The 14,237-nt window shown below is 43.1% G+C and overlaps 3 protein-coding genes across 3 annotated transcripts in view; 1 reads left to right on the forward strand and 2 right to left on the reverse strand.

Annotated features, from left to right (window-relative positions):
- On the reverse strand, positions 1-4,713 carry tada1 (transcriptional adaptor 1). Its single transcript, XM_035634032.2, has 8 exons — positions 4,588-4,713; positions 4,028-4,119; positions 3,859-3,924; positions 3,354-3,448; positions 2,983-3,195; positions 2,132-2,283; positions 1,768-1,924; positions 1-1,007 (listed from the first exon to the last, which is right to left on the reverse strand). The coding sequence occupies exons 1-8, from the start codon at positions 4,659-4,661 to the stop codon at positions 867-869; spliced, it is 990 nt and encodes a 329-aa protein (XP_035489925.1). The 5' UTR covers positions 4,662-4,713; the 3' UTR covers positions 1-866.
- Positions 3,987-14,237, forward strand: part of LOC118310768 (protein zyg-11 homolog) — a 24,415-nt gene continuing 14,164 nt past the window's right edge. The window contains exon 1 of the mRNA XM_047331892.1: positions 3,987-4,142. The gene's annotated coding sequence lies outside the window, so the exon portion shown is untranslated. The remainder of the gene's footprint in view (positions 4,143-14,237) is intronic.
- The window catches only part of angptl1b (angiopoietin-like 1b), a 9,176-nt gene continuing 4,389 nt past the window's right edge, over positions 9,451-14,237 (reverse strand). The window contains exons 3-5 of the mRNA XM_035634031.2: positions 13,378-13,571; positions 12,032-12,302; positions 9,451-11,485 (exon numbers count right to left, since the gene is read on the reverse strand). Of these exons, the coding sequence (XP_035489924.1) occupies positions 11,298-11,485; positions 12,032-12,302; positions 13,378-13,571 (653 nt within the window). The 3' untranslated portion in view covers positions 9,451-11,297. The remainder of the gene's footprint in view (positions 11,486-12,031; positions 12,303-13,377; positions 13,572-14,237) is intronic.

Raw genomic sequence — 14,237 nt, forward strand, 5'->3', positions numbered from 1 at the left:
TATTTTGAATTAAAAAAAATATCAATTTTCATTTATTTTTTTTACCAAGTATACAGTTTGTAAAATTAATTCATAGCAAACAAGCTTTGTGTAGAAAAAAAAGAAAGAAAGTAAAGGTTGTAGGGAAAACTGTGACACAGAACCACAGGATACTAAACAAACTGTGCTGAACGGACCATTTGATCTTTGACTATTTCCATCTTTATCGATCAAATCTTATTAAATTAGACCTAACGATCATCAGGGCATTGCCCCAAACTTGAGCCTGACATGAGATCTAATCATCCAAATTTTTTTTTGTCCTACGTGCAATATATTCTGACCTGCTCATGTACAGAATGCTTTATGATTAGATAAGGGCTGTAATGTTTTATTCCAGGGAAGAAGTTTTTTTTTTTATCAACAGTTGTGGTGCATATCTGTGTCTGTCAAAGGGAACAAGATGAACTGTAACGCAGCAAAGTTTCATTTCAGGCTTAACAAAAAAAACCACTCACGCTGTGCAAACTGGGCCGGGAGCATATTTTCTTGTCCGGTGCTCATAGCTGCTGTAAAATTAAACACAAATATTATATCCGCACAAATACGTTTCTCACTGTATGACAAGAAAGTGAAAGTGGTGGCTGGTCGACTGCCAAAATTGCTGATGCTGCCTGCTCACTCTGTGTCCACCGTCCAAATATTTTATTTTTCATCCCGCTGCACTCATCCTTTTTCTGTGCAACTTGATGAGCAATTTTCCAGGTCTTATGAGTTTTTGTGAACATGTTGTTGCCCCTCCATTCTCGTTTTGAGAATTACTTTTTTTTTGTTTGTCTCTTGATGATATCCCACCGTTTATATACAGTCCCCGTGTCCGTTGGTTCTCAGCCCTCCTTCGCGGCAAGGCGTTGCCGATGCACGTGGTCTTGTTCCAGCTCTTCGTGGCTCGGGTGCCAGAGCCGCGACAGGATGCGCTCCATGTTGAGGGCGTACATGGTGTGGGAGGGCATCACACCATGGTGAACCTACAGCAGATACATATTACAAAAGGGATATTAATTCGTATAAGTGTCTAATTAAATGATGACAGGTCAGGACTAAAAAATGTGAACAAATTCAGGGGGAAGCAGCAATTACAAGGGTCCAAGTATAATTCACCAACACCACCAAACATGCTGAAATATCTGACAATAAGAAAATAAAAACGTACCATGTCGAAATATTTACTTTGAGTAATTGATAAATATTATGTCTACATCGATGTCACTGAGTCATGTTTGTTTCATAGGAAAGTGTCAATACAAGTTTCTGTGTGAGGGTCACAAATTTCTGTATCCAACCAAAGACATAATTTTCCACCCAATTCCCTTTAAAACGATACTGATATATTAAAACTGATTATTTTTTGGCCCAACCAACGGCTCCAACCCCCAAATGATTAATTCTGTATCACTAAACACTTAAAAACAGCAGAAATTCCTGAAATATGACAAGTTGACAGATCGTTCCGGCTCCATTATCTCCACTTTTATCAATTGCATCCCAGTTTTGGATTGAATTTCCATGACCCTGGATCATTTCACAATGCACACAAATACAAGGAAGAAAACTGAGTCACCTTTACTGGTTTCTTGATGCAAATCTGACCACAGCAGCACAGTACAAGCACGAGTCATAACCATCAGTTTGAACTAATTTACTTTTTTCAAATTTAAAAAAAATTAAATTGGTCCAAAACGCTTCATCATTGATATTTATTTGTATCTTTCCATCGAGTCATCTAACCTGTAATGCCTCCAGGAGATCAAACAGGTTGATTGGAGAGAGCGACGCAGGGAGACTGTCAGCCGAACAAGCCAATAAGTGGACGGCTTGTTGCTCAGCCTCATCGGGTGACACCTGAGGTGGTGGGCCAGCGGGGAGAGACGCACTTGGAGGAGGACTGCAAGATGGGAAAAAGAAAAGGATAACTGGGAGCTGAAAATGTGATCGGTATTGCGACTATCCTTTAATGGCAGCTACAGAAACTGAGGAGAAATCAAAGCAAAATAGCAGTATGGGCATTAGTGTGCACATCATCTCTTCTTCTTAAATAAAAACATGCACAATGCTTCTATAAGCTAGTAAGCGCTTGGACAGGTATCCCTACCATTCAGCAACACTGTGGTAAGCAGCGAGGCTGTTTTTCAGATAAGGCTGTGGCGTGACATCGCTGCCAAAGGCGTAAGGGAAATGACCGTCCCGCAGGCGATACGCCTTCCTCCGGGTGATGACAGCGGTCAGCACATCTTTCAGGTGGTGCTGAAACAAATCAGAGCAGTAGGTGAACCTTTGCCCAACCTGTAAACTCGGCTGTCAATCATACATAATAAGATACACCTCTACATTTTTATAATCGCCTGCCTGGTGGTGGTTTAAAACATAAGATCAGTCCTAGAACTCATCTCCACCAGACCAAGACTGCCACTCCATTTTTACTGAATTTATGGATAATCATAAAGACATTTGCATGCAAAATGTGTTCAATAATTAAGGAGAGCATTAATTCAATGCTAAAAGTAATGCAACATAAAATATATCATCTTCCAAAGTGTCTACGTTGCACCTTTTTGAGTGAATTCAAACCTGCGTTAGAATGGAATTCTGCTGTAACAGTTAAATATAGATTCTTGCCTTCAGGTCTTAGGGACATTTGTTACTAAATATGTAGTCAGTCATGCCGGATACCACAGGAAGGAATGTGTTACAGTGTTGCCAAGTCAGTTACATTTGTTGCTGATGTGTGCAATTATTAGGTCACATTCATACATTTGCCTAAACTGAGGTTATCAATATAAAGTTCTGTGGATGGTACATAGTCATAGACCAGCCACACTGGACTGGACCACAGGCTGAGTGTGGCTAATAACATCGGTATAAATGACAAATGTTTTCCACGCACACAAAATCTGCCCACCCACAATCACCCGCACTCTCCCGGTGGCGGCAAGTTCAACAAACCTCGACGGCGTAGATCATTGAGCTGACGGAATCGTCTGTGATGTTGTCTAGGCCCAGCTCGAACGCCGTCACCATCATGCGGGCCTCCAGCTGGCCCCGCGTGGGCAGCAGCAGGGTGTGGGCGCTGAGACGCAGCTCCTCCTCCTCGCCTCCCGCCTCTCGAGGGCTGAAGGGCTGGGCAGCGCTCAGAGGGTTCTGGGGCTGGAAACGATGCTGAAGGTGCAAACAGGACATGTGCGCATCCGGATGATATAATCAACTGTTCAGATCAATTAGACATCACTAACCTTTACAAAGAAAATCTAAATAATGCAGCAAGACATCATTCGGGAAACAATATGTTTTGAAATGACTGATTTGATAATACTTACATCAAATTTCTGTCGAGAGGAGCATTTCTTCTTTCCTTTTGGTTTGCCAGGCTTTGAAGCAGAGCCGCCCTGCCACTGTAATGGTCCAGTGCCCTCTAGAGGACAAAATACAACACCAGCCGTGTCAAAGAAGACCATAACCGTTTCCCGTTGGGTTAATACTTAGAAATTCCCATATTCGTTGTTTATGTCTTGCTCTTGAGCAGTGCATCATCAACGCCGTTTCCTCTCTCTCTATTTTCTGTTATTTTTAGTTTATTTACCACTTATACATATTGGTCCTTGTTGGATGACTCGATTTCGATTCTTTAGTCACAGGGGGACATTCGTTACTTTCTCCACTTTTAGTTGTGCTTAGCAATGATGTGGATGAAAAATCACAATTCCAACATACAAGTGGCTGGTAAGCTTACAACAGAATATGGTATTGACAGATTCAATTAAAAACGTAAACACAGAACAAGCAGTTCCGGAGAACACTGAATCATGAGGAAAAGTTTCCCACCTGGCGTGGAGACGATGATCTGGCAGCGTGTGAGGATGGCCAGGAGGAAATCATTGTGAACGTGGACTGCAGAGGGAGAGGGGGGGCAAATACAACGTAAGCAACACTTTAAACAAACAGCAACAATTTTACAACACAAATATGAAAGTCGTTTTTCCTGGACACGAACCATTCTCCTGAGCCAACAGACGACGGGCCTCGACGTCAAACTCCTCCTTGCTGATCTTCTGTTTGAACCACAGCTTCAGGTTTGCCCAGTAACTGCAGGGTGAGGCAACACATCGGTAAGATCCATGTAACATGTGACACACAAGGCAGCAACCGCATATCTTCATATCAGTGTCTGTGTCGACTGTTTAAATCGTCTTTACACGAGTAACTGACAGCTGTGTTTCACATTTGTCTCTCATTCCCTTTAATGTATCCTCTTGTTATTTCACCTCGCGCTTCGAGGTGTGTCTGAACAAACTCACAACAACCATAGCTGCAACTCCCGACGCTAAAAACAATAGAACTGACGTTTGATTTGAATCATTTCACAGCGAGAACACGCGACAAACACGGATCAACACAGTCTCGAGGATGCTGCAAAACATTAGCCAGTGCTAGCAAGCGGGCTAACGGCGAAATCCCTTTCGGGTTTCCGCGGCTGACCAAGAAACAAAACCAAAATGCAAACAAATCGACGCCAGGGAAAGACAATGCATGCGAGCAAATGTCTTTACTCACTGTTTGACATTGTCGCCGATCGCGTCAGTTAAATTTTTCTTTGCAATCTCTAGCTCGCTAGCATGAGCCGCCATGGCGTTCGTAAACTCCTACACACACTGACGTCATCAATCGGCGACACCGAATCGCCATTTTTCTGTATCTGTAAACTTTATTGCACTGCAGGTGTAATTCATTCAAAGATATTGCGAATGAATAACAACTGAATATCTATTTATTTTTTCGTAACCCTTCATTAATAACTATTTTCGTTCTTGGACCCATATCACATAACAACTATGCTTATTATTTTTTTTATGATATTCTTCTTCACTGAGCCCGTTCCACTCATTGTGTTACATTCAGCACGCTTTTTTGTGAAATGCCTAAATATAAGCGTTTGTTTTCTTTCCCTTCCCCTTTTTCATTTGAAAACACAACGGGGTTTTTTGAGAGTGAACTGTTTATAAAGGCTGTCAAGAGACTAATGACCGATCCATTAACACAGATTTCGTTTCTTTTAAAAATATTCAATTATGTCCATTCTAAAAAACAAAAAACGGGAAATTTTAATCAATAACATCATCGTCATTGCCAAATGTTATAAACACAAATCCCGATACGCCAAAACAGACCCCATTATGGACTGTATTTGAAAAGGAAATTTCTTTACTAAAAAAAATCAATCGAACAGATAAAAAATTCCCATGCCAGAAATCGTAATATACTTCCGTAAATACCCTGTGTAATATTTTAATTTATTTGCTGTTTTTTTGTTTTTAATTAATTTTCTTTACTGTCTTTTTGGTTAAATTATTGTTATTATTACTATTACTGCTGTTGTTTTTATATTATATGGTATCTTAATACCTGAATTGTTTAAGTTAAAAACTTTCTTCAAGCCCTGCGTTTGTAATATTTTCATCAAAAATAAACTTTATTTTAAAAAAAAGAGACTAATGGCCGCTGTCAGTGACACCACTGAGCCACTAGATGGCACCCTATAATCTTTTTAATTCTCCAAAGCTCATTCTGCATCAGAGCTTTAGACCAGTGCATTTTCAGTTAATTTAGTCACTAAGTTACACCTTGTTGTGTATTAATGCTTTAATGATGTATACTAAACTGAATTATACCTTATCAAAGCATTAATACACAACAAGGTGCAATTTACCCCCATAATGCACTGCAGTTATTTACTTCTATCCTGATATGGCACTGCTGATTCACTGGTGCCTGAGCTTGTGTGTTTAAAGTGAGGCTTGCAGGGTTGATGTATGAGTCTGATCAGTGCCAAGAATGTGACCCCAGAAGCCCTTTGATATAATTATCTCTGGCACGAAGCAGAGCTGAAACAATTCGCAATAAAGTACGGAAGCATTTTATTTTTCCAGCTCTAGGAATGTATTGTTGGACTAATTTGGATTTATAAGGACTTTTTACTGCTTCGTCAGGCTATAATTTAAGGTGAATTATTCAGGACCACAAATAACCTCCCTCCGATACAGAGGCAGCAGCCAGAGTCGGAGTAGAGTTTGATATTGAAGAAAGCTGTCACTGGGAAAAGAAACAAACAACAACTATCACATCCTATTTTAAACTGCTGAAATCTCTGCCCAATTCCACAGTCTCTCACATCTGCAGCCAATTATAGAATTCAGCAGCTAAAACAAACTACTGCTAAATGAAGAGATCAGACACTTTATTTCCTGCAGAGTTACCAGCTGCATTAAGAACTGGTGGGAAAAAAGCTACGAATCCCATTAAAGAACAGTCAGGTCGGACCATCCCGCAGTCTGGACTCAATTTAGCCTGAGGCATCAAGTCCTGGATATCCTTCCCAAAAAAAGCAAAAAATATTTTTTTGTTTGAATCTTATGTAAACATTCGCAAGCTTCTTCTATATGTATTACTCTTTAGTGCTGTTATTCTAACTCTTCTTTCCACTGAATTTTTTTTCTGGTTATTTTCATTTCTCTTCAGGCAAATCGATAAAACTGATGCTGCAATCTATTTTCTCTGTTACTTTAAAAAAAAGTTTTATTTAGCTTATAGGGCCAGGCCAGAATTTGTTCTACATAAACTGCTGTAAGTCTTTTCTTTTTTTTCTTTCTTATCCTCTGGATGTAAAACATTTCTGTGGTTCCTCCGGTCGTCCTCTGTGGCTCTTTGGCTCTCGTCGTTCCCGAGCGGGTTTAGACTGGGAGGCCCCTTTTGTTTCTCACTGTTTTAACTGTGGTGTATAAAAACAGTTGAGCAGTCAGGAGCGGTCGCTCCTTCGGCTCTCTCTCTCGCTCCCCAGGCAGTCGTGAAGCCTGAAACAGACCTCTGTGACTCACGCCATTCATCACAGTAAGGGGAATCGTGTGTCCAGGACGTATACAGTTAACAGTCCAACTCTGGAGTGTTAGCGGCTCCTCCGGCTCAGTGACTAATGCTGACTCCACACTGTTCTGAGGTCATACATGTTTTACTAAAGAGGTCCACTCGGTCATGTAAATGGCTTTCAAGGTTTGACTCGAGGATAAGCAGACAGATTCCATTGCCAACCGCACAGACAATGAAAACCATCTGAATATTAGGTCACTAATAGATGCGTTTAACAGACTGTATGTCTGTTGATGAGCAGCTGAAACTCAAGGAGCGCAAATGGTCCTTTGTTTATTATCTCTTCATTCAGATTGGTGCTTAGATTGACTTGTTTCTGTGGGGGGTGGGGGGTGGGGGGGTGAATAAGACATAATTCTGCTGTATGTTTGAGACTAATAAGGCAGAGTGGAAACTTAGGCCGTCTGCTCTGTGAGCTTACCCAGGTACCCTCCAAATGATCGTCCATCTTAAACAAGTGTCTTTTAAGCTTTAAATCAAAAGGGCACTTATGGGAATCGACCTGGTTATGGAGTTGTTTAACTGTCCCAGCTACGGCGAGAATTAGTCACGGTGCTTATTTTCAAAGAAAACAGCTCCACATCCTGTCTGTTGATTTGCCGGTTTGACACTGACAGCCTCTCTTTTTTTTTTGAGGGGCCAATGAATCGCTCTCACGGACATTTCCCCCAACAGCAGATGTCTTTTAGCAAATAACAACTCACTGTGGAGTCATGCTTCTTCCCCCGCAAAAAAAAAATCTTCCGAGCGCGGTGCCATTTTGGTGGTGAAACTCGTAGACAGCGACGCTTCACTCGGCGACAAAGAGAGCTTTCACCCCTGAAACCCCCGGAGGACCACACGGCAGCAGCGCTCGGGCCATCCTCAGTCCAGGGGCCAGCTATTCGAGGTCTGAGTACAGGCCTGAGTGTGGTCCCCTCCCCAGTGGATGTCACCTTCTCTGTTCCAATGTCTGACTGCGCCGGAGTCTGGGTTTTTGTGGGCTAATCATGCATTCCCATGTCCCCATTAAAGCTGTTTAAAATGTGAAGGGTCTAGTGTGTGAGCTATTGGAGGACGTCCGTGGCAGTCAGACTTTCACACTGGCGGTCTGCGGGGGTGGTCAGCACCAGCGTGTGAGAGGCAGATTTGTGACACGGAGGTGGCCCATTATAATCGTTGTTCTAATCCCTTTAGGCCCAGCTGGGGGGAAAAGCGTGCTGGAAATATATCAACACTGTCACCACTGTCATCAGAGGTCATTAAAATGTCTGAGAAAAAGAGTTTGTCACTCCTGAATCGCTCCAGTAGAGCTGCTCAGTGGCCAACAGAGGACAGGATGGGCACAGTGTCCAGAATTTATGAATCCGACAAGTGTGCTCAGATGGCTACTGTAGGTGATCAGTGGCCTTGTCATCTGTACTCCCTGATTAGATGGCTGAGGTGGGTTGATGTCGGCCATCTACTCTTGTTTGTACACTCACGTTTGAAATTTTGTACTTAATTTAATTAAGCGGAAATCCAATATTTTGAAAGTATAAGTCAATTTTGAGAAAGGCTTTCCTGCCAAAAGTAAGGTGAGATCGATACTGCTGCTGTTTGTGCGATACATGAGATAAAAACTGGCATCAAATAATCAAATAATCCACCAACAATGACCTGAAATGGTTTGATGGCTGTGCTTCCAGTCTTTATGATGATGTAAACTAACCACCTGCTGCCCCATTTTTACTCTCAGCAAAAAAATCAATGAAGCCCACCACAGACGATGATTTACTTATTTTTCTAATACGCCAATGTAGCTTTCTATTTGCCGCACAGAGAGAGTGGTGTCGATCTTTTCATCAGACGGAAAGCTCTGGACACCTAACCCTCAGGGGACGGAAGAGTGAAGAGGAGACTCATTTCAGGTGTAGAAATATTCATTGCCCTTTTTTGGATGGCGGAACAGAAAACAGTGAAAAAAGAGACAGTTTCATGATAGATTTGAACTATGTTTTTTGCCTGTTTAAAATGACAACGCAATATCCCCAAAAAATTAAAAGAGGGGTTGGGGTCTCGAGAACCGCTCATTCAAAACACTTCCCAGTTGACACTGCCCAGCGTCCCCGAGGAAACGCACGCCAAGTTTGAAGTCAACCGGAGAAGCGGTTGTGGAGGATTTCAATCTGGCGTACAGGGAAGACATCGATTTCTGGATCTACTAGTAGGACAACTGGCCGTCGCCCAGCCAACCACAGCAATGTGCTACCACTTGAAAAGAGATGTCTTTCTGTCATGTTCGCCTGTCTCCATGAGCCTTTTTCACACCAGCGCAAAAACAAAAAAGGCACATCTAAGAGATCCCTTATTACTGTTAAAAACAAATGCTGCAGAATTTCAGTGGGGGAGCTTCTTTAGTACCTACTTCCATAAGGATTTACAGTTTTCTGTTTGGAACAACAATTATTTGACTCGCGCCCACAAGACGAGACTGAAATGTGCACGACATCCAACCCTAACCCAAAGACCAACAAATAACATAAAAAACTTTAATGTTATAATATCATAAAACTACAGCACGTGAAACGAGCTCCCTGTGAACCAGTCATCCCCTGAAGTTCCCCCAAATTTCATGCACGTATTGACCCTTAGCCGTGTCATATTGTTCTGCCAAGTATTGTGAGTCATTGCCTTCAGCTTTTATTGCCGTTTAATTTTAACGTTGTCATTTTTTATTTGAGGCCGTTTTTTTTGTTGTTTTTTTTGTCCACAAACATGTTTACATGTCCAGCTGGGTTCGACCAGTCTCTGTGCCTTTTCGGCTCGGGTTGTTTATACGTAAGAATGTAAAAAGAGATGGGTGTTGGGGCTTTTTGTGGACAACAGGAAAAAACAACAGATTATGAGTCTATTTTCAGCTCAGAGACCAAAGGCTGGTTGGTCTTTCGTGTGTGTGTGTGTGTGTGTGTGTGTGTGTGGATGCAACCAGTTGAAAACCTTAACCCACTCCCCTCTCCTCTGCCGGAGAGCTCTTCCCCCCGCAAGTATACCGATTTCCTTCCATATGGGGATTGCAGGAATCCATGGCTTCGTCAATGAAAGATACTTTCTATGAAAACACTCAGTTCACAGCACTTTTGTGTGGAAAGAATGTAAATTTCTCTGTATTTAAAAAGGAAGAGACGGGGGGGCGGCGGGGGGGGGGGTGGTAACTCGGAAATTTGGACAGATGCCACCCCAGTTCATCTCCTCCCTCCCCTCCTTTCCTCTCTTCTTTCTTTTTCTTTCTCCCGTCCTGTCTGGCTTTCAGCAATGTGTTTCTCGTTGTCTGTCCCGATGCCTATAACTCTCAGCACGCTTGGTCGGCATATTTTTCATGCTCCAAAACCACTCAAAACAAAATATAATTTCGTCTTTTTTCATTTTTCTTCTTCTTCTTCCTCTCAACATTGTTTGTTTTTCCCAGAATCATACTGAAATCTAATCAATGGCCCTAATGAGATAAACATCAAGAGCAATTTGCAAGCACACTTTGAGAATACTGTCACACATACAGTCAAGGAAATTAGTCCTCTTTTTCTTTCACGTTTTCCTCAGGATACCTGTCCCTTTTCACTATTATGATAAGTTCATTGCACACATAAATTATAGTTTCTGGTCATCTATACTAGGACGAAGTAGTTTAACATACAGCATAAAGGATATATCAAGTGTAGAGAGTAAAAATAAAATAAACATGTATTCAAACCATCAGTATTTTTTAGATCTGTAATCGGATACGGCGTCTGTATAAATCTACATAGGTACATTAACACAATATATTTTCCAGCTCCCAGCACATACAGCACAATTTAAATCCCTTGCTGGAGTCTTTCCCCTGGACGTTTATCTCGGCGAGGTAGGAAGAGATGCATTCAGATCCTGTGACGCTTGAGCTTATGAATGAAATCAATACCGGCGAAGTTCGGCGTGGATGTGGTGCCTCCACTCCGTGGGGGGCGACCTAGTAACAAGGAAAACACTGTGGTTTCTTAATCATGCAGACGACTTTGCATTATTGAACTGCAAAATGTTGGCAATATCCCCTCACTATCATATTTATCTGGCATTGTATGGCTTGCTATAAATAGTTATGGCTCCTAAATCCCTCTACGTGTGCATCTGTTATATACTGTTTAAAGAGAACAATGTTCAAAATGAGTCTTTGTCTGTGACAGGAGGCGTTTCAAGTCGGTACTGATGGTCCAGTTCTTTTTTCTTTTTCTTTTTTTTATCTTAGATCAAACAGTTGCTGATGACATATAGTCAAGACTTAGAATGAGGTTCAAGTGTGGCCTCCGCAGCTGCCCGTGTACCGGCCTGCTGGCTTATACAATGTCTCCTCAGTCTATGGGCCTGATCATCATGCGGACAGTTTTCATGGAGTAGAAGCCTCCACCGTAGTCGGCCCAGAAGATCCCGTCTTGGAACTTGCTGCGGTAGACGCCTCCGGTGTACCAGACACCGTTGAGATTGGCTTGGCCGCAAGCGTTGTACCACCAGCCCCCTTTGTGGAAGTGGGCACAGTTACCTGTCGAGGGGGAAGAGGAAGTGGGATGATTAGGTCACTGGGGAAGTGTGTTTTTTCCACAGAGGGAATGATCCAACAAACACATTAAATGTTCTCTTCAGATGACGTCAACTGATGACATAATGACAGATTTTTCTCACTCCAAAAAATCAATGCTGTTGTTTCACTTTTCGTGACGAATGGTGAGTCACTGTCATTTGTCACTGTGAGCGTGACGACACCTCGCCTTTTGGCACATGGCTGCTCAGGCCCACACTGCTTGGGATCCCACAAGAGGTGCAGTACAGTAGGCCGCTTATTTACACGTTCGCAAACGGGCTACTTGCTGGCGCGAGCGCCTTGACGTCCTCACGACAGGCGATGGTGAAGGCGATGTCACACAATTTGTGTGGGATGTGAGAATTGCTTCGCACAGCCTTGTGGGATCACGGGCGACAGGACTGACCAGCTACACGTGGACTTCACTTTATGGACCCGGTGACTACGTACATTTTTACATACAGACTATATGATACAATAACAGAAAGGGATGCCGTGCCCATCTACCTGAGAAGGCGTCCTTGTCTCGATCCAGAGTCGTGAACTGTTTGCCATTGTGGCTGCTGAGGGAGTCCCCGGCGTTGCCCTGGTAGGTGCCCAGCCGCAGACGGTAGTGCTCGCTCTCTGGCTCCAGGTGGAAGCTGCTGTACTGGGCGTAGACCTTTTTGCCCATCCAGTCCTCCAGCTCCACCAGCAGCTTGTAGTCCCCTTGCCTCCCCAAATTGTAGATGCCTTCCAGACCAAGCCAGTACTCCCCGTCTATGTTGCCAAAGCCGCTCTGAGTCAAAGGAAGATTAAAAGGGAAGGTTACAGAAAAAATTACAGAAAATAATGCATGTTGTTTTCTATGTGGTAGCCCTGGGTGTTTAGAAACATGAGAACTTTGGAAGAGGCCGTCGGATTGCTGACAGAACAAATGCAAAGTTTCTTTTTGATAACATTTTGCCCATGGTTCTGTAGTTAAGAAAAACTTCAAAAGACAAAAAATACACTAAGGAAAACAATGCCACCCTTTCTTTGACATTCCTGAGGAATACATGTTGGGGAGTGTGCGCTGGAAAATAAGCATCAATCCCTAGAATGCTGGTTCATCGTTTAAACCCCAACAGATCTCTTCGATCGAAACTGGAACGGCTGCTTGTGTTGAATAACCTTCGAGCAATCTACATCTGGCCATTTGCCTCCAAAACACTTCTCTTGGTCGAAGGAGGCTGAGGTTAGTGATTGTGGATTAGTCGAGTGAGCCAGGAGATGATGAATGATGTAGGGTTTCAGTCTGGGGGCCTCCTCTCTCGTGATGTGTGTGTGTACATGTGGTGGCTTTGTGGGAGAGCTCGGAGGCAAATCAATGTTGAAGAGGCCATTTAGCTTCCAGTTACACATGCACAAGCCTGGCCAAGCTGAATGGAACACTGGATTGCCGAGGGCTGCCAGCAACGATATACTCTGTCTCATTCTCACTGGGCTTTTGATGAGTGGGCTCCATACGGTGTGGTGCAGTGAGCCAAGCAGCCATCCATCCAGGAAGGCACCATAGTAGCAGTGGTTTTGGAAATAAAACGCCTGCAGATTGAGCTGTGGAACATATCTTTCTAATGTTTCATAAATGGGGATCTCGAACCAAATCGACCGGACGGACAGTGTTGCTGACGTTATATTTCACAGTAAGTGAAAACACAAGGATACTGGCCTCACATATATAGAGTCCCAAAGACCCCAGCTTGTTCTTTTAGATGGGTCATAGAACAGCACCACTGTTTTCTGTGAATGAGCCAACTATTTTCGAAATTGGACAAGGAGAGGAGAGAGAAAGAAGGAGACGGTCAGGTCAGGGGACGTGACATTGTCATCACCTTGTAGTTATCCCAGTTCCTGAAGAAGTTGACGGAGCCGTCTCTCCTGGTCTGGATAACAGTCCAGCCGCCGTTGTCTATGTCCTGTTCACACCAGACCTGCACCGGCCTCTCTGCTTCGTCTGGCCGGATCAGGTACATGCCGCTGGTGCTGTGGCCCGCCTCCTGCGCCCCGAGGCAGTCTCTGAACGGGCCTGAAAGAGAGACCGATGAGAGAGAGGCAGGTGGTCGTCACTGTGGCACAAAATCAGATGCTGTACTCCCTTTCTGCACAATCTAAACGGTAGCTAAGCCAGGCTAGTCGGCAGGATTGGTTTTTTAGATCTGTCTACTGTCTTTTTTTACATGTTGGAAAACGAAGAGAAATCACTAAATGCATCAAAAATCGGAAAAAGGAGGATCCAGTCACTTCAGTCTCCTCTGTTTTTGTGTTCCTGTTTTTTTTCCAAATGTCTGATGGCAAAACATGTGTCAGATAGTCAGATTCTGATCCTAAATTAAATTAGACCAATTGTGTTTTGGCTTTGCGGTGCAGTTTTAGCCACTTTTGGTGCCAGAGGACTGAGACATCGCAGCCACGAGTTTACACGACGGAGGAAACTCTGTGTCTGAGAGAGGGTTAAATAAGTAGGAAAGACCAGTAAACAAGAGCAAAACCACACAGGCAGACAGAGTAATAGAAAACACATTTATCTGGGTCCACAAGCACTTGTTTACTGAGTCCTCGAGCAGGGTAGGAGGATGGAGCTCATTAAGTCATTTTAATCAGAAATAAAATGATGTCTTGTTAACCCAGTGTTGAAGTGGCAAGAGTTTGCCCCTTTTCAGGGTAACTCTCATTACAAGAATCTTAATTACAG

This window comes from Scophthalmus maximus, chromosome 5 (genome assembly GCF_022379125.1).
Source record: "Scophthalmus maximus strain ysfricsl-2021 chromosome 5, ASM2237912v1, whole genome shotgun sequence".
Classification (NCBI taxonomy): Eukaryota; Metazoa; Chordata; class Actinopteri; order Pleuronectiformes; family Scophthalmidae; genus Scophthalmus; species Scophthalmus maximus.